Genomic DNA, 19,664 nt, shown 5'->3' with positions numbered 1-19,664 from the left:
TAGTAGTGAATGTGGTTAGCGGAGTAGTATTGGTAGGCTTTTAAAAATGGATGAAATGTTCCAATAAAAATCTATTCTGAAATATAAATGGCCCAATAGAGATATATATGTGTGAGTTGAGACAAGAAATAAAGTCGCTATAAGTATGTGGCTCGGTTCGAAAATTTTAGGACAAGTTCGCATCATGAATAGTTAAAGGTCCGGCATGCACTTTAAAACAAAATCTTGGAGAATACAGATAGCATAGATTTGGACCACGCATGCACCATAATTTTTACATCATCCAGTTATGTCCAGGAAAAAATACGCCCCGTGTCATTCTAGTCGAAGGAATTATCCTGGAATGATTTCATAGTGTCTTGATTACCACTTTCGACATGAATTTAAAAAATATTTAGTAATGCATACAAATATTAATGAGTACGATTCATCGTTTGAAATATGTGTTTATTTGTCGCAAATAATTTGATTGCATTTCTGTGTCTTAATAATCTTGATTATGAAAATCTCGATTCGCCTATATGCTTTTTCATCTATGTAGGCATATCATTCCTGGCTATGTTTTCTTTCAATTGCGACTGTTTTTGAAACAGTCACAGTGGAATGCAGGATGATGCAGTTTCTGCCACGATACAAGGTTGAGTGGCACAAATGTCAAGATTCATCCAAGCTGGGTAAGACTGATGAAGCAAGATACATTCAGATGAGTGCATACGAATGTAGGGGGTGCAGTGCAGCATTGCCATTGTTGTACGTTCTGTATTGCCCTCGTGGCAGGCTTCCTTTCCTTCATCCCCGCAATCCATTCTGCAAGCAACATCAAAATTCAAGGAAAAGAAAGGTGAATGTGGCTGTGATCCCTCCGCTTGCTCCCGTTGTTAACTTGATGTGAAGGGAAGGGAGAGCCGAAAATTCTTAATCCCGAAGGTTCTCCGCTCCGTTCTTTTTATTCCATTCCTCTCTCCCCAATGGCTGCAAAAGTTGGAGAAAGTAACCATGTACAAATATTAGCATTAATATAACCCCGCTTTCTTCCCAAAAATGTACATGTTGTAGAATAAAAGAAAGTCACACAACTCTCAGGGGACTGGACTTTCAAGGCAATGTATGTGTATATTCGATGTATGCATATATATGTGTATATATATATAGATATATGAATGGCGTGGGTGGAACCAGCAATTTTCGGTTGTGAAAACTGTCCAAAAATTGCAGCCAGCTTCAATTGTGCTCAGTCAACTGAGGAATATGTAGGTACTTAATAATCACTAAATTACATATCAAACTGTATTTGCATACCTATTCTTTTACAAACCAAATTGCAATTGGTAAATTGCTTGAAAGTCAATTTTCGTCAAATATCTAGTTGCTCATAAGTTTTTGTGCACATTGCCCGTTCTATAAGGTATTGTATACTTACATTTAGTTGCATCCCGAATTTCCAAAGGATACGCCCAAATCCAATATATAATTTTTTTACTGGTTATACGTTATATATTCATTATCTAATTGTGTGGACATTGACAAGTCTTTGCACAAAGTTTATTCACATTTAATGAGAAATACAGGATATCAGCCATTCATTGAGATGCTCGAGACCCAACTACGTCTGCTCAACACATGTTTCAAAATTAGTAGATTTCTGGGGAGGTTTCAGCCAGCAGTCAACCGTTGTCTACATCCTGATTATCACCACATGAGCGTGTCCCATTACCTCCTTCCAAGTAATAATAAAACAGTTTTCGGTTCCTAAAGCAGTTGACTTTTGAAGCGAGTATGCACATTATTCAAACATACTTAACTACAAACAGTGAAATATAGTCTGGGTTGATTTTCTTATCAAATAAAATTTAAAAAAGATAAAATAGTTTCATTCAATTATCATAAACCACAAATCCGTGACCTACTTGAAAATTAAGAAATTCTTTAAGACAACATTCCTATTTTCCTAATGAGTGGAAAGGAGTCTGTGACACTACTTTCACAGAAAATAGTAAATCACTTACAGGCAACATGTCAACTCCTTTCAAAAAAGAGTGCACTTCGACGAAACCGTATTATTCATGCCCCAACAAAAAGCCACCCTGGTTGATTTTAGCTTGGTTGAAAAGAATGATTCTCAAATTTCCGTAAGAATGTCCCTAATCTGAACTACGGGTTTTGTTCTTTCATATTTTTAAGCTAAGGATAAGTGTATGCAGGACTTGAAGAAATGTATGTAGAATTTAGTAACGAACCCGACAGTAATTCAGCTTGGCTTTGTTGTTTTATTTGTCGACGTACGATTATTATTATTATAATGAAAACCGTTGTTGGTCTGGTCGGTTTGCTATCATAATCATTGATCTCTAGAATAATGACCCATAGGAGAATGTAACTACTTATCTTCGATATTAGCATAGAAAAAACTATTTGGAAATCGTCACCAGTGCCTGAAAATTATGTTGAAATGTCACCAGACTGTTCTACCTACCATTCGTTACACACGCCGGTGCGATAATTTAATAAGAGAATCCTCCCCTAAAAAGGTCAAGACCCATTTGTTTGAATTAGTCTTAGATTATGGAGAAATGACTCGAGCCATTCTCTGCCCTCATAAATGTAAATGCACACGTACGTCCATATCTCCATCCTCTTGCCGTACTCATTATAAGACCGACTGCCTAATAACCAAGAGATGTAGGAAATCTAATCAGTGTCAGCAATGGAGGACGGTGCATAGGTATCAAGTGAGACCGGGGGAGACTCACCATAATAACAATTTCCTCCATGCAGATCAATATCCATCCAGTGCCAAATTCAACCAATGAATAGTAATTTCAGAGGAATGACCACTTGTTTTGTTGGTTTGATGGTGTGCGTGGGCGACGGAAAGGTTGACATTTTCAAATTGCCAGCAGCTCCATGTCCAGAACATTTAAATATAAAAGGAGAATATCAACTTTAAAAAGCAGCAGGAAATATATTATCGTTATCATCTTCAAGAAATGGATTTAATTAAATGTCACCCGAGACTTGGCGGATCGACCATGTACTAATTTGACACTGTAAATCTCGTTCATTACAATCAAACAGTAATAATCTGTAAAATAATTGTTGGCAATTGTGCAAATATGGCACACAAGAAAATACACAAGTACTTACACTTTGTTCATTTGCTACCTACTAGAAAATCAGAAAGACATTGATGTAGATTTGCAAATGACTGATAACAGTTTGTAACACAGAGGGACCGGTGTTATCACAAGAATCTCACCTTTTGTACAGTAATAATACTGCTTAAATGTGATCTTTCCATATTTGAAGAAACTGGACAATAAAACTACAATTATACGGAGCCGACCAGCAATTTAAATTTCATTTAATACAATTTGCTTGCAAAAACAGTAATCGAACATTGTCATTTATTACGTCCAAATCTTATACACAATCTTTAAAAGAAAAGTCAATTAATTATATTTTGTATCAATTTTGAAATTTTTGCGACCTCAAAATTTTGTCTCATAATTAAATATTAACACACATCGTCTTGCCCCGTTGTTGCAAATCTCATTGACAAGACGGTCTGAATACTAGCACCGAAAAACAATTGAATGAATTAAAAGTCCCCGTGGCAGTCGTAATCTTACGATGGCGTGCGTCGTAGAGCAGTAAGTAAAGCAGTAGTAAAAGTGGTCCACCTGTTTCTCTCCCCAAGACTTGCATTGCCCCAACTCGAGTCCTCAGTTCACTCCCAGCCTCTGAGTAGAGAACATCTACGTCCATTCCTCCTCCACCGCCTTTCCAAAGGGCTGCTTTGATCCGTACGAGTAAGCCGAAAAAACGGGTCCGATTTCTTCAAAAATCTCTCTCCTCCAGTTGGAAACCATTAGTTTTCCGTTCTTTGTAATTTTGACGAAATGCAGGACTGTTTCGACGAAACACTGCGGACGGGATGTGGCCCAAAGTGGTGGCAGTGTTAATTGGCGTCTGTGTGAAAGCCTGTTTTTTGACCATGCAGCTTTGTAACGGAGGCTTGAATATATACGAAACTTGATAATCAAACTGGAATTGGAAGTTTTCGATTTCTGGAGAGCGTTGCGTGTTGTGAATGCTAATTACTATTAACAATTGATAATATATATACGTAATAGGGAAGTTAAGTTATTACCTGTTTCATGTGGAGATTCACTTCCTTGGTTTTCAGCATATTTGTCACCGAGTTTTGATTAACTATATACTTGTTGTTATTGTGCTGGTAAAGTTAGGTTGTAAGTTTTTCTACAATATTATAATATCATAATATTAGCATTTGATACTGATGGATATTTCATTATTTTGTTACACTGTGGAGGAAAAAAGTGTTGTGAAAAAGTGACGATCAATGATTTTGTGACGAAACTTCGTGGCTTGAGTGAAGGACGAAACAATAATAATAATTATTGAAACTGGGATCATGTATCATTCATTGAAAATGGATCAGTCCAGATTTGGGATCGCTGTCCTATACGCCCTGTTTTGGACATGTTATTTATCAGGTTAGTTGGTCATATACATGTGTATTTAGTCACTGTTTAATTTTCGCGCTAGGCAAACAAAGTCCTCTCTTAATATTTTCTTGAAACGAAGGAACTATATGTTTTGCATATTGACATACATTCTTTAAATTCAAAGATTAAGTGAGAGAGTGAGTAATTATACACATATTTTCATAATTAGTTGAGATATATAATATATTTTGCATGATGATAATTATGAATAATTATTTCCAGTCCACTAAATTGCATTTCTCGCATTTATTGTTTATTGACTCCAAATTCTTGAATTCAGGCTTAGTAAATTTTATATATGTGTACTTCGTTACTGACATGTTTTTTAATTAAAGCCCTAATTTTTTTCATTATATAACAGAATAGTGCACGGCATAATTTGATTCCATCCAATCCATAAGTTTTCATGCTCTATTGCTGTTCTGCACAAAAATATTTCAAAATTATTAAAACATGTTCCCCGAGTTATGCAATGTGTGTGTGTCTGATTTAAATGTAAATGCGGTGTAGTAATGGACGTATGGTGAAAGAAGGGTCGTCCCTTGAAACATGTAAGCAAAACAAATTAGGGCGAGGGGCTGAAGGATCTCCTTTCCATCATGACCCACAACAACCATCACTACTTATTCCTTTTATTTCATGCACACATGGTACCAATTTTTTCAACGAGTACATAATGGGACGACTGAACTGGATCATATTACAATTCTACTTGTTTTAACACTTATTTCAAAACTTGTCCAACTCTCCAGTCAGAGTTTAAGGAGGAACGTACTTATTTTTAAGATTTTGAGATTTTTTTCTACAATACATATTCTGAATGCCAAACTGTTTAGGAATTACGATCCTGTAAGGGAATTTAAAAGAAAAACACTTGTTCATCCATGATGCTGAAGGGAGACCATATTTTCTCGCTGGGTTCAAATTATTATATAGGGATGATCGGTATGGATAAGCCATGAGCTTCCTCTTATAGCTTGGTTAGTCAAGGGTCGTTTTAGTAAACTGGGTTTCTTCTTGGCTGTTTTGATTAAGGGATGGAAAGATTGGTTGTGAAGATTTCAAGTGTTATTTTTGGAAGGGTGGGGAGAGATATTGCGTCGTGTGAATGTTATCTACATAAAAGTTCAAGCTCTCACAAAATATTAAACCTTCTGCATTTTAAATAGATGAATAGTGATTTATATGGAATATCGTAAGTAAGTACTGCTCGTCAAATATTATCATCGAATATAATCAAGTATAAAATCCAACAAGGATGAAGTAGTGAAAACGAGAGGAAATGTGTGTCAAAATTTCATAGAGTTTGGAACGTAAATTCACTAGTTTGAGGAGCGAATCTGTCTGATTAAGAATTGCATAATATTCTAGTCAAACTCACCTATATCTCCGAATATATGTAAAAATGCATAAATCATGCAACAATTAAATTTGCAATTTGTTATCACATCAATGACCTTTTATCAAAATGTTCATATGAACGGAGGGAATAAAAAATAACGAGTTGTTTTTCTCATAAATTGTCTTGTGCCATCTGAAAACCTGCATCACAGTTTGAGTTCTGAAAGATTTAACAAGCTTCGCTAGGCTAACACATAAATATACATTGAATTATTATTACTGCCAACAACGACCCCTCGGAAGAAGTGCAACTTGTCGAATTTGCTCTCATAAGAAAATTGACGCAAACATTTAGCACGCGATGATATGAGGCGAGGCTGGAGCTTTAAGTTGAATGTTCATTGCCTTCTTCTTAAATGAAATAAGTGAAATGATAAACTGCTCGGAAATGAAGAGGGTGTCAACCTGTGAACAGTTTGAGGATTAGCTAAAGTCTGGCTGTTGAGATGAAAGAAGTGCAAAATGTGTGCAGTTGAGTTAATGGAATTAGAGATTAGAATATGTGAAAAGCCACCAGGGATCCTCTCTGACAGACACGCATAGTTAGATCGCGCAAAATAGCGCTCGAGTTTTAGTAGGTGGTTTTGCTGCAACATCTCGTCCTTCGTGTATGTCGTATGCATGAGGAACGCGTTCTTCTAGTTGCCATCATCCTCATCCTCTTGAACTAACTAAACTCTTCTGCAGGACGAAGGATGGAAGTAAGAAGCAAAGGATCGAGCGAGCGAGCGAGTATGTAGAGAGACCTGTCAGTTATCATCAGCAGAGTAAATTCAGCACCGAGATATTTTGAACTTTCATCCAGGCCAAACCATAAAATATGGGACCTTTGTCGACCTCTTTCTGTTCCCGACTTTCCACAAATTTTTAGTTGCATGATAGTTGGCAAATTTCTGCTGACTACCACACTTGCAACGAATTTACTCCGAGCCAGGCCGCCGTCATCGCCATCGTCTCCACTTTTATATTATTATGTTGTTGCCTTCCACGAAAAGTTACCCAACTATACTTAAAACTCTAAGCGAATTCAAAGTTAAAGTAAGGCAAAGTTGGTTGGTTGGTTGAAACGATAGAGGTAGGAAATTGTTGCCTCTCGTAAGAAACCCCACAAACTCGTCTTCCAAGTCCTTTTCTTCCTGCGAAAGAGATGAACATTCCATTTTCAAAAGTCTGTTGAATTAAATCAAACAAAAGTTAGCGAAACATACTCCGGGTAGTCCGAGTGCAGATGCAAATAAATGCAGCAATGGCCAAAGTACAGTAGTAGAAGGCTCACTACCAAATAGTTGCGGCGGTTTTGAAATAAAATACAGAATAATTTGGACTTTGGAGGGAGAGAAAAGGTTTTTGGTCGGATGTTGCAGGTTCATTTTGCTCTGTGATGATGATGATTAGATGAATATATACACAAGGGACGATTATGACCGAAATCTGGTTTCCTTTCCTCACGAAGAATACGAGAAAAAGTTTTGGCCTGATAAACCGAAATGTGTAATCCTGTGTAACACCTTGAGCACTACAACAACATGGAACATAAGAACAGCAGAAGAATACAATGGGATGCCTTTCTTGGGATTTAAGTCTGGCTGTGCAACTGGATTTTTTTTCATGAAAAATACGAGACAAATACAGGTTTTCCGTCTAAACATACGCAACGCATATATATATACACATACAACAAAAGGATTACGTACATATGCATGTGTGTACCCACCTAGCTGCCTAGTTGTTGTTGCTCTTCTTGCATTTTTCAAGTGGAAGTTTATGTTTTAAAATGCACTGCACGACAACTCGATGAATATGACTTTGACTTGGAAGTTGCACCTTCGCTTTGCTGTTTGAAAACTTTGAATATCTGATAGCGCATTTGTGTGGTAGCAGTTGGGTTTGCTCTTCTGGGGTTGATATCGTCGTAATATCTACGCATGCACTTGTGTTCGTATAAACTTGACTATGTAAGGAAACCATGCAATGGATGGATGGATGCGTGCGTATATCTACGATTGATACTTCATTCTGTTATAACTAAGGATCTATGTACAACCTGTATTATGTTGGTTTGCGTCTTCCTTCGTGGGATTTTTAGCTCGTCTTAAAGTTGAACTCAACTGCTGACTGTTATTACAAAATATAATCATGGGAACATTCTGTCAAAGGAAGTCCTAATAATGTTTTCACTAACTCAACTAACTGAATTACTGTCTGTAAAAAAGTTCAGTGCATCGCTATTACTCTGAGTTTAATGCTATTTTTTCTAATTATTATACCTTCGAGTACGATAAACATTAACGCTATAAAGATATCTGAATTTTGTTGCAAAGGCTAAAACGATGCTGGGTTTTTGGGTTGATCGTTACAAAATAAACTGCATCAAGAAGCTGCACCTGAATGACTGCATGAAAACTGTTTGTGTAATGGGAAAATAATATAATTTTATATACTTCGCTCTGCTCCCATGTCGCTGCTTTCACAAAACAATTTGGTTGAATTTGTAAAAAATAGTTTAGCACTAATAAAATAATGTTTAATATGTTGGCTGATTGTACTGTTACTTGGGACCTTTCAAAGAAATGACAAATTGTTCTGAATGTCGGATTGTAATTGCAGATAAACTTGCAATTTAATCAAGTTCAGCATGATTTCTTGTAATGTTTTCACATGTATGAAACCTGTAGTGTCAGTATATAGGTTGTTCTCCCCGACGTCTCTCTCTCTCTACTGTTCTGATTCTTGGCAAAAACATCGTCAAGGCTATGGTTCACTGCCGAATTCACCTCATCAGTCAATATTTCACCGTCGCAAAGAATGGAAGCAGCAACACTAAAAACTAACTAACCGTTAGTGCATGTCATTGTCATTCATTCTATTTCCTCAATTTCAAAATTCTGCTTCGTTTCGTGTTCTTTTAAATTAGCTGATTGAATCCTGAACCACATCAACATAAAACTGTCAAGTCCCCATTTGGTGTACAATGCCATGTTTTGCACAAACAAGTTGAATACGGTGTGGTAAGAAGGCAATATCCATGCATAGGTACATACATATGCAATATTATGGTAAAAGATGTATGTGATGTAACAATAAAACCATTTAAATTCCAAGAGGCACGACTTAAACTGGGATTTGAATTTATTAAAGCTAAATACGTAGCTTCGATTGAAAACATACAGAGTTGAGCAATATATATATAAATATGTTCGTATATCTCTTCTCCAATATCCAATGACGTATTTTTTGCAAGATCATCGTATCACACGACGGAATGATTTTGCAAGTTCACAATTTATCTCCACATTTTTTAGAAGTTTTTTTTAAGTAGCGTGTTGTGTTCCAATTACAAGTTCATTTTGTATTATTATTGTTGTTGGTTAATTTTGTACATGAAATAGTGCCCCGAATTTGGAGAACCACTTTTGCACAAAATTTAAACTGTGTACATACATAGTCATCGTGTACGTAATTTCAAGGCATGTGTTTGTCAAAACTTTTCCGTTCTGTTTCACCGCGTATAAATTTTACATTTAAATTTTTTAGTAACCAGATGAAGCTATGTAGCAATTCGTATGACACGACGTGCCCCTCAGAAATCCCGAGATTGCCAGCTTGACTCAGATCTTCATGTTATATTCATGATAATACTGAGGGGCAAACTTATTTTGGTTCTCATGATCAGGCGTCAGACAGAGCCTATTTTTTAACGTGTTTAAATTATAGTGCTGACTTTATTGCCTTGGCCTATACGATTTCTACTATGCCACAAAAGTCATGGATTGCATTGACTTATGTGCTCCTACTGCTCCTGTATTTATCCTTGATCCAACAATAGAAATTAAATATATCCCATTTCAATTCCAAAGGGTTAGAAATCGTCATTATCATTTGTTCTCATTATAAGTATTATCCAATATTTTAGTAATCTAATCTAGCTTATGACATTTTACTATGCTACTTACTGCATAGTATTATCTGGTAACCAGCTATGATGGGGATAATCTGTATCATGCGTATGCAAGTAAATATGTACGTGTATCCTTTCCTGTTGATCTGATTGCTTCCAGCACACTTATTATCCTGATCTGCATGATATACAGCCACCCTATCATCTATGATTCACATGGTGGTTTCCTTTGATTTTCAAAATTGCAGTGGCACATGCATAAGTAATTTGCTAGATTGATTTGTAATGTCTGATTTTATGCAGTTAATTAGATATCAAATTAATTTCTACCATGACCAGAGTTGGATCAATATAAAGCTGCATTTACTTTCGAAACATACAACCAATTTTGTAAACGTACAATTACCCTTCCCCCGTTTAACCGTGTTGTACTCCTGAACAATATTCTTATACAAACAAGTTCTCGATTTTATGATTTTGACGAGTTTTCTCGCCAGCGAGGGTAGTTGATGGAGAGGAATTTTGCATTTGCCCTATAACATTTAAAACCAAGCCGTTTCAATGTTCTACCATGTACATGCGGTAAGCAAATACTTAGTTTTCTATGATAGTGATAGTAACCATCTGCTCTATTTGATATGCGAAGCAAGTATTCTGATTTTAGTGCCTAATGAACTCGACCAAATTAATCGTAATATTTTCAACCATCAAATGCGCGGCTGTTAAAATGGAGGAATTTGAATAACGTTGATTGTATGACTGTCCATGATTTTATGAGTATTGATGCCGGAGAGCAGGATAGCAGGATGGAAGAGGAGCGAATATCGAAACTAGTTGTGGTTTATATGATTTACGTTAGGTTACGTAATATCATTTCATGTTCTGACACCACACCACGACTGCTTGCTTCCATTCCCCATCCATATTCCGTCCTTCCTTCCTTGCTGCTTCGTTGCTGTATTTGAAGCGAACCTTTGTAAATTTGGTCCTGTCGGAGCGAGACACAGGCAAATGTTCGAATTCAAATCTCGATTCTCTCAATATCCATTTGTTTGATTAGCACCAAGCCTGAGGTATTGCGGTGGAAGTGGAATGGTGCAGACATCATATTGGGGTAGATTCAAACCGACGTCGTCGTCAACCAACCAGCCCCGTCTACTCCCACCGACATCCGACATGAAATTCTAATTCTAATGTTACGGTCGTGGCGGCGGCAGTGGAGGTGGTGGAAGTATGCGTTGGAAATATTCAATAAAGTTGATGGCTCCGGTGAAAGTCTTGCACTGGCATGATGGCAATATTGGCATGGCACACATTTCATTTCAAAGAGAACAACATCCGCATCAAAATGAAGGAAAGGAAAGATTCTCATTTTGAATATTCAGTCAGAGTTTGAGATTGACACGTGAAATATAAGAAAGGTTTTTGACAAAGTAATGGAGTGTTATTACTATACAGCTCAGATATATGTATAAATATACAAATGTGTACACATACATATGTACTTTGGTAGTCTGATGCTCCACAAAACATGACTTGAAAATTAGTCATTTTTTAAACTTGATAAAATATGGAACTAGCAAAGTAATTGTCTCTTTGGGCACATTTAATTAATTGCAAGACCAGGAATACGTACATATACTCACGTGTATGCATATTACTCGAGAAAAGCAACTATGAGATTAGGGTTTTCCATCCATTTTTTCCACATTTTATAAACTATACAGCTCGTTTGCCTTTAAGGAAGATTTACCTGGCTGTAGAAATTTTGGAGAGTCATGTTGTACGTAAAATGGAGGAAGCTGAAGGAAACTTTCTCCTCCCTTGTGACTTAACCCAATTCATGATTGGGTTGGTTGGCAAGATTGGGAAAGGTCTTAAATTGGAGTGCTACCGAGCCTAGTATATCCTTAGCCGTTCCCAACGTAATGCAAATTGTAAATGTCATAAGCACATGCAAATGAGGCCTCACTTGGAACCCTTCATGTATGTAAATAATAAAACATATCCTCATATTTATAAATGTAAAACATATCCTCCTCTTAAATGAATCATGGTAAGTAATGAATTTTTTTTGCCGTTTTTAACTGATGGCGTGGTAAATTTTAAGAAATCTGCATAGTGAATAAAATGAAAATAAAATAATGGTACACCTTCTACATACGAATGTGTACGTACAAACGTTTCACATTTTGCAACAGCCAAATTGGATGAGTTCTATGATGAAACGCAAAGAAAGTGCAAAATGAGACGTGACTTTATCGGTGCACTGGAGTTGAGTGGTTATATATGTATGTCATTCAGTTTAAATCCTCCATACGGAATAAATAGCAGCTAGAGCGTGATGTGGTGGTCTGGTTAGGTTTATACTCGTGATCCAGTTTTGTAGGAAAAGTTCAACTTTCCAAATTCTCCATTCCATAGTTGAGCTGGATTTCGACTCAAAGTGTAATTTCGATGTTTCTCTCAGTTCTCCTCTAGGATTAGATTCAATTCAATATATAAAATTGGTTTGGTTCAAGTAACATCAAAATATATTTGGCTTCTTTTTGGCTTCTTTTCTCCGGATTTTGAAATTACTATGATACGAATACGAAATCTTTCATGAGTTTATGTAAGAAGTCCAACTATAACTAAAACTGGACGGACTTGTCTGTTGGTTGGTATTTCAATTTCCAGGGCAGTTCACTTCACTAAATTTCAAACTATCATACATTTAGACTCGTTACGTAAAAAAACTTTCAAGATTCTCAGCTGACAACGTTACGGTGTTTTTTTCTCTCCTCGATTGATCGTGTCGTCAAATCCTTTGTTAGAATTCATTATATAAACAGTATACCCATATGTGTCTGGATATGTATGTATGTAAATAGATAGGCATTCGGACGATGCATTCTCATTCTTCCATAGCTTTCGATAGCGTTGGCGTTGCTCATGCAAAATACGAGGACGGCTTTTCTGGTCATGTATTGCACTGCACACTCCGGTGTAAGCCTACTTGAGCTCTGAGGAACGAGTATAATAATAGCAAAGCCTTGCTATGAAGGCATGCATGTAGATACAAATATGCATACATATAAAAGAGAGAGAGAGCAAGAGAGGATGGAATTGGGAAAAGGAAGGCAGATTGATTATTGTGTACGAAATTTACATGTTTGTGTTTTAGAAGAAAAAGAGAGGAAACTGGATGGAAAATTTCTGCCTGCCTACCCAAGTTTTTTTTTCTTGCTCATCGTGTCTATTCAACAGTGTTTTGACTTGAATAAAAGAATAGTGCAACTTTTTTCCCAAAATTCTTTCGCCGTCCCAAGTTAAATGAATCTGCTGGAATTTGTTTAAAAGAGAGTTAAGTGGAAAGCGTCTCGTGTTAAATTTCATTTTCGCTGAATGAGCAGCAGGATATTGATTACACTTGGGAAATAATGCGGTGAAATGTAATGCAGCCCAGATAATTCCACACTTTCCACTTTTGAATAAGAAATTCGGAAATAAGAAGCGAAACTTGGGCCGATCTTCTTCCACTGCTTCCACTTCTTCTGTACTGCAGCAGATATGTATGTGCTTACATCGTGGAGTGAGTGGTGAAAAGAGCGGCTGACGATCTGAAATCGTTTCTTGCATGGGAAATAAATCTTATTGGGTAGGGCGTTAAAGTAGCTTACTTTATTGCCCTTATTGAAATATATCACTTGTTAATTCTTTTCGGTATCCGCTACCAAGCGTTTGTAGTGCAGCAGAAAGAGGAGGAAGGAAACTAGAAGGAAAGTAGACCGTGGTTTGTCTGGTTTCTGTATGCCGTATGTGGCTGCGCGACGGTGTGGTCGCCATTGCAATCGTGCCCTTCATATCGCCACTCTCTCCATTTTCTTCACACTTTTACTTCCAGTTAGTTGAAATTTTTCTCTGCTAGCTCCCCATCTGCAACACACCACACACGTCCCTCTCTCCAGCCCAGCTACCACCACGACCAACACCCGCCATGCTATGTACGTACTCCAGTCTACATCATACTTCTTCTTCTCCACACTTTCACCACTACATTTTCCTTGAACCCGATTCATTTCGGTCAGCACATCCCTCACATGCCTTCCTCGTCCAAGGGAAAGTACTGCCGCTGGTCGATTTTGTAACCAGCACGAGTGGTGGTTGCATTTATATTCTGTATAATTTATCAATTGATACGATATTGCAATAGCGGTATTCACGTCGTATGTGTGGCGAGAAAGGGAATGGGCGGACTGGATCACGCTATCCGAGTATCTCTCATACCCAAATGTTTTACAAGTGAGCTGAAGAGGAGGATTGAGTGAAGCATCTCACTTTTCACTCATTTATAACCCATGCAACCAACAGCATCTTCCTGGATGTTTTGGCCACTAAGAAGCTTCTTCATTTGAAGCCTACTTTTGGCTGGGATGGAGAAGAACTACATGGAACGAACTGCTGCTGGCCGAGTAAATGAATGAATGAATGAATGAATGAGAGTCAGTCTGTAGTGGTGCCTTGTGGTTCGGAAAGTGAGGCAAATGCTTTTATTTATGTACTCATGGAAGACGAACATCTCCTCCACTTTCTCCACAGCTCACTGTACATCACTGCTTGGAGAATCACTACAGATCACTACTAAGTTGCTCCATATTTGATATACTTGGGTAAATATATATGGCTGCCTTGATTTTAGAATTCAGAAATTTAGGTTGTGGTTTTTTACTACTCCTTTTCCTCCTATACAGTGGTTTTAGTCAAATATAGAGTGCAGCATCTCGTGCTTTCTCTCCTCCTCTAATCGATGCTATATTTAAAGCGGACTTGATATTCATCTCCTTGTACGAGTATGCATAGTAAAATGCGAGTTATAAGTATATAAGTACAGTTACAAGTATGCCGTCCGCCAAGATGAATAGTGAAAACATTGGAGTCTTATATGTATGCATATCCAAATTAACTTGTCACACCACATATCCTATCTTGATGACTAAACCCCATAGATTCAACTTTTCTTGCTATATTTGTTTTTACCCTTTTCTAACATAAATAATTGCAATCTTTCTTAAAAAAAGTGGAGGAGCAGTTATAATTTCAAAAGTGTGCGTAGGCAAACTTGGAGAGAGAGGTTGAAGATAAACATAATTTACGATGAGTACGGTTTGTTTAGTATCGATTTCTCTTCTCGTGAGAAAATACAAACTCGCACCAGGGAATATTCACATGGCATGAAGGAGGAAAAAGTGTTCCAGTTGCAACAGTGATTTTGGCTGCCCGAGAATTTCTATGGCGGTGGACTGGTGGGTACACCGAGCATTCCAGATAAGTATTCATTCAGCAGTTATTTGCCAGAAATGCAAAGCTAAGCAAGCGAGCAAAGTGCAGAGAAGAGGCAGAATTGTGGCAAAAGAAAAGACGGGACGGGAAGACGAGCAGAATAACAGTTGCCGTAATTCCATACCGCACCACGATGCCATGTTCAAGCGTCATTTCCCTCTCAGTTGAGTTGTATTTTAATGGAGTATGAATTTAGTTAATAGGCCTTCCATGTACTTTTCGTGTTGTGGTGGAACAATTGACACGCGTCTTTTTATCTATCTGTTTGACATTTGGCACTGAGCTCACTTCTCAGCTCCGTGCTGTCTGTCTCTCCATTCTCTCAGTTCTCACTCGTCCACCTTGTACAATCCAATGCTGGTTGTTCTTCTTATGGTTACGAGTCGGTAAAATGCACTCGCAACCCCCATCAACCGTTCTCGCAGGCGTCTGGGCCTACAAGGAACTTGTTTTCTGTCTGGATAGATTGACACAGCGAGTGTCGCCTTCATCCTCCACAGCAGGCGACGTTTGCCTGAATTTCCGAATTCCCGGCAAACGCTGTAGATTGGTGGTGCCCTCAATTATCCGCTGTGACATTGCAGCTGCTCAATTCACTACCCGTATGATGATAATAATAATAATAATTATTATTATTATTATGCTAGACCAACAGCTTAATGCGCAAGTTAAAGTCGATAAATCGGACGATGTGTCCCTGTCTGTCATCTGTGATTTTGGATGACTTTTGGATGACACGACGAAAGATGGTATCAATTTCAAAATGTAGGATCGCGTTACAATGGTCTCCATTTATTTATTTGGTAGTCGTTGTCTTCACTGGACATTCCATTATCCTGGTAGTAAAGTGGAGTGGACGCATCCCAAAGTATGCCAATATGTCAAGTCCAAGAAGGAAAGAGCAAACCATAGTGGCGCTTAACTCCCAGCCTTAAGTGTTGTAAAGGGACTCGGGCAGACACCGACTCTCTGTGTGCACTGACTGTCTGCGAGCAGCACCAGTCGTCGAGTTTGAAGCTGAGTTGAGTCGAGTGTCAGGGCAATTTAGAGAAAAGAGAAAGTGTTTGTATGGAGAAAACCGGAGACATGACATTAGGGTCGAAGAAAGAGTGCGATTCCTGCTATTATTGCTATCTTCCACCCATACATGCATATCTGGGCGCAGAGTCCTCTCGCTCCCGGTGTCTGTCCTCGTATAGACAAGACTTGACTGGATCGCTGCTATTTATATGTAATGCTGGACAGCATACGTGCATGGCACCTAAATATGTAGAGTGGAAAAAGTGTAATGTTATGTAAAATATAGGTCTTGTTCTTGTTGTTATGTTATTCGTGAACCGAATCTGGACTAGAATATTGCATTCGAATGACATTTTAAGGGATGGCATGGTACGGCATGCATGACACTTTTTTCCCTGTCTCTCTTTCTCTCAGCTATCTTTTGTGCCAGTTGGTTTGGCTGGTGAAACGAGAAGCGTAATGTAGCAACAGCAGTAAAGCAGCATGGACCATGTACATGCATACGAAGGACGGAAACTGAGGGACCAGCTTATGTACATGTGTACGTGCAATGCAGGAAGAAAGCCGACGAAGGAAGGTACAATGATCTGCATGGAATTGGATACGGGTGGACGCTGGAAATGGAAAAAATAAACAGACACAAGTCAGTTGAGAGTTTTGAAAATTCAGAATGGGCAGAGTTGAGACTTTATTGCTTTTGATGTAAAAGTGGCTCCTCTAATGCGTTCTTTCTCTCCTCCCTTGACATATTAGTAGTAGACTCCATTCCCCTTCCGGAGAGAGGAGAGCCAGAAGATACATGTGTGTCATGTGTCGGGAAAGTTTTGTTTCACTCTCACCATGTTTCTCCTTATTCTACAAGAACAAGTTTGGACTGGGGTACGAATGAGTTGGTTGAAACTTGAAGCGGTGACATCGACAACTCCAACGGCCATGCACATAAGAAGGAGTCAAATGGAATTTGGTTTGGTAAGCTAGGTTCGAGAGCGAACCAAAGAAAAGCAAACCTCAACAGACAAAGACAAAGTAAAGTAAATCCAAATTTCACTCTTTTCAAGTGTTTTCCAACCCTTCAACAATTTATATTCTGTTTTGACTTCCTTGCTCTCCTCTGCTGCAAAGGTGACCATCAGTCAGTCAGCCCGTTATGCTGCTGCTTCCTTCCTTCCTCGTCGTTCTCCTCTGGCTGTACGTATGCCCTCCTGTTTTTTTCTCTTCTCGACGTCGGTACTTTTGCATTCTTTTGACATTCTCTTATGGAATCACATTGGGATTGAAATGGAGTGAAATTGAATGTGAAATATATAAAAAATGAAACTGCACCATCGGCTCCTTATTTGAAGTAGTAGAATCCATTTCTGGACTAGAGATTTTTGGAAACAAATTAAGCTTGTCAGTTTAAATACATTTGTCCAATTCTGAGCGAGCATCAAAAGAGCTAGCTGAAGAATTGGTTGGAATGCTTTAAACAATGCTTGCAGTTTTTGGTCTGTGTTTAATTTTGTCAATATATTTTATTTATTTGACCAGTTTTAATGTTTGCATTTAAAAAATACTACATAGACTACACTTACTGAAATATAGTTTAACGTTAGCGCATGGAAACTCGAGTGTTCATGTTACAATTGACAATATATGTACATGAATAGATAGTCTACCCCTAGTCTATCTTAAGAAACGGTCAGCATTGTTCATTTATAGTGCAGGTATACAGTACATTGATTGAATTAAAGTTAATTAAAAGCAGCATCAAATTTTAATTCGGCTATTTGCTATTTAGTGGGAATATACTAATGCATTTACGTACTTATATTTTAGCCATCTTAAGGTACTTTCATCTAAGGTATAATATCGTTTAGATCTCGATATGGCAGTGGACACAAGAATTGAAGAAATTAGAAAATGTCATTGGGAGGAAAAGGGTAGACTGGCGAGTAAATGGAAGTGAAGTAGGGCAGTTGACCGCAAAGGATTATAATCGTCTCAAGAGTATCTTGATCCCTATAACCAATTACCCTTAATAATCCATGTCATATACTCTCACTGCTACTCCCACAACTTCCGTACAGATTATTTCAGACGTTTACACTGTGTCTCTCACCTTAATACATACGTAACATTTGTGGAGGAGTAATGATGAGTTGTTGCTTATAAAAGTGAAATCTCGTGTGACAAATGACTTACAACAGCGCTAAAATAGGTAACGAACAACTTGGTGTTTGTACATATCTTTGGTCAATGAATATAAAAGGTGATAGTCGAATATTTGTATCAATCGCCAAGTTATTTGTTTATAATTGAATGGTCATCACCATATTTAGCTGCATGTCCAATAATTTGTCAAATTCATTGATTTTTTGCTGCTGCAGGTCTGCTTTCTAAAAGTACCACAGCGTCAACACTCATAACATGTTTTTATCAATAATATTGCGGATTATTTTTAAGAACAAACTTATATGAACACACTTAACTTGTTTGGGACCATATTTAAGAGTGAATTTGGCAAGGGTATAAATATGTGCATCCCAAAATATGAATACCAAGAAAAAACAACCCCAGATTAAAGGATTAAATATCAAGACGGAATAAAAGTATGCCACGCAACGTGACATGTATCGGTTTAGTAGCTCTGTTCGCAACGAGTGACATGACATGTATAATGCAGATAAAACGATGGCTGGTATTTAAGATGTTTAGTATATTAGGAATTTTTATGGGTAATTGAATTAAGAAAGAATATGTCAAGATGTAGTTTGATGGGGCGTATACAATCCGTATCATCAAATGCCAATCTTGCTAATCTCTTTATCTCTTTAGGTTTTAGAGCACAGATAGACTTTTGAGTTTTTTCTCTGCGTTTGAGACAAGCATATGCAAACCACATTAATCTTTCAGTTGAGAAGTTAAGCCAACACGGAAGGAAGTGTCAATGTCGGTCGACCAAGTCGAGCTCGAGACGTTTAGAATGTCTGAATAAAAACGAAATGACAGTTTATCCTCATTTACTGTGAATAATGACCTCCTTACATTATGAAACAATGCGAACGCTCGTCTTAAATGTGAATAAACTAAGTTTTATGAATGCGTAAAAATCACAACATTCGAAAGAAATACTTTTGTTTCTGCAAAACGTAGACCGGGAAATTTCACCATTTCACGTTACTAACCATTCTACATATACGTTGTTTGTTACACTTTGTACGAAATACAGTCGAGTGTTAATTATAAAGTAGTGCTGAAGACTTATTTAGTGAATGGTTTTGAGTTATCGAGTCTTCCAAGATTCATTTTGCTGGAAATGCTACACATCAGTCGTAAAACTTACTGATGCTGATGATGATGATGAGTTAAGATGATGAGCGAAGGAAGGAAGACGAACATAACTATCACAATGATACATTCAAAATTCAGACTTGACTGGGGGGAAGAAAAGGCGAAGAATAAACGGGTGGCATCAAGGACAGCAAGCAGCACCTGACTCATCTCTCTTCAAC

The 19,664-nt window shown here is 37.7% G+C and overlaps 1 protein-coding gene and 1 long non-coding RNA gene across 3 annotated transcripts in view; one reads left to right on the top strand and one right to left on the bottom strand.

Annotated features, from left to right (window-relative positions):
- Positions 1-413: 413 nt before the first annotated feature.
- Positions 414-1,613, bottom strand: LOC118434588. Its single transcript, XR_004834117.1, has 2 exons — positions 1,421-1,613; positions 414-972 (listed from the first exon to the last, which is right to left on the bottom strand). It is a non-coding gene; the product is annotated as an uncharacterized LOC118434588 (long non-coding RNA).
- A 1,853-nt stretch (positions 1,614-3,466) lies between these two features.
- The window catches only part of LOC110843392 (nephrin), a 130,790-nt gene continuing 114,592 nt past the window's right edge, over positions 3,467-19,664 (top strand). The window contains exon 1 of one of the 2 annotated variants that reach the window (XM_035848676.1): positions 3,467-4,517. In XM_035848676.1, coding sequence (XP_035704569.1) covers positions 4,436-4,517 — 82 coding nt within the window. In that variant the 5' untranslated portion in view covers positions 3,467-4,435. The remainder of the gene's footprint in view (positions 4,518-19,664) is intronic. The other variant, XM_035848675.1, reaches the window with a different exon arrangement.

Source organism: Folsomia candida, unplaced genomic scaffold, assembly GCF_002217175.1.
Source record: "Folsomia candida strain VU population unplaced genomic scaffold, ASM221717v1 Fcan01_Sc002, whole genome shotgun sequence".
Classification (NCBI taxonomy): domain Eukaryota; kingdom Metazoa; phylum Arthropoda; class Collembola; order Entomobryomorpha; family Isotomidae; genus Folsomia; species Folsomia candida.
This window is presented reverse-complemented; position numbering and strand designations above follow the sequence as displayed.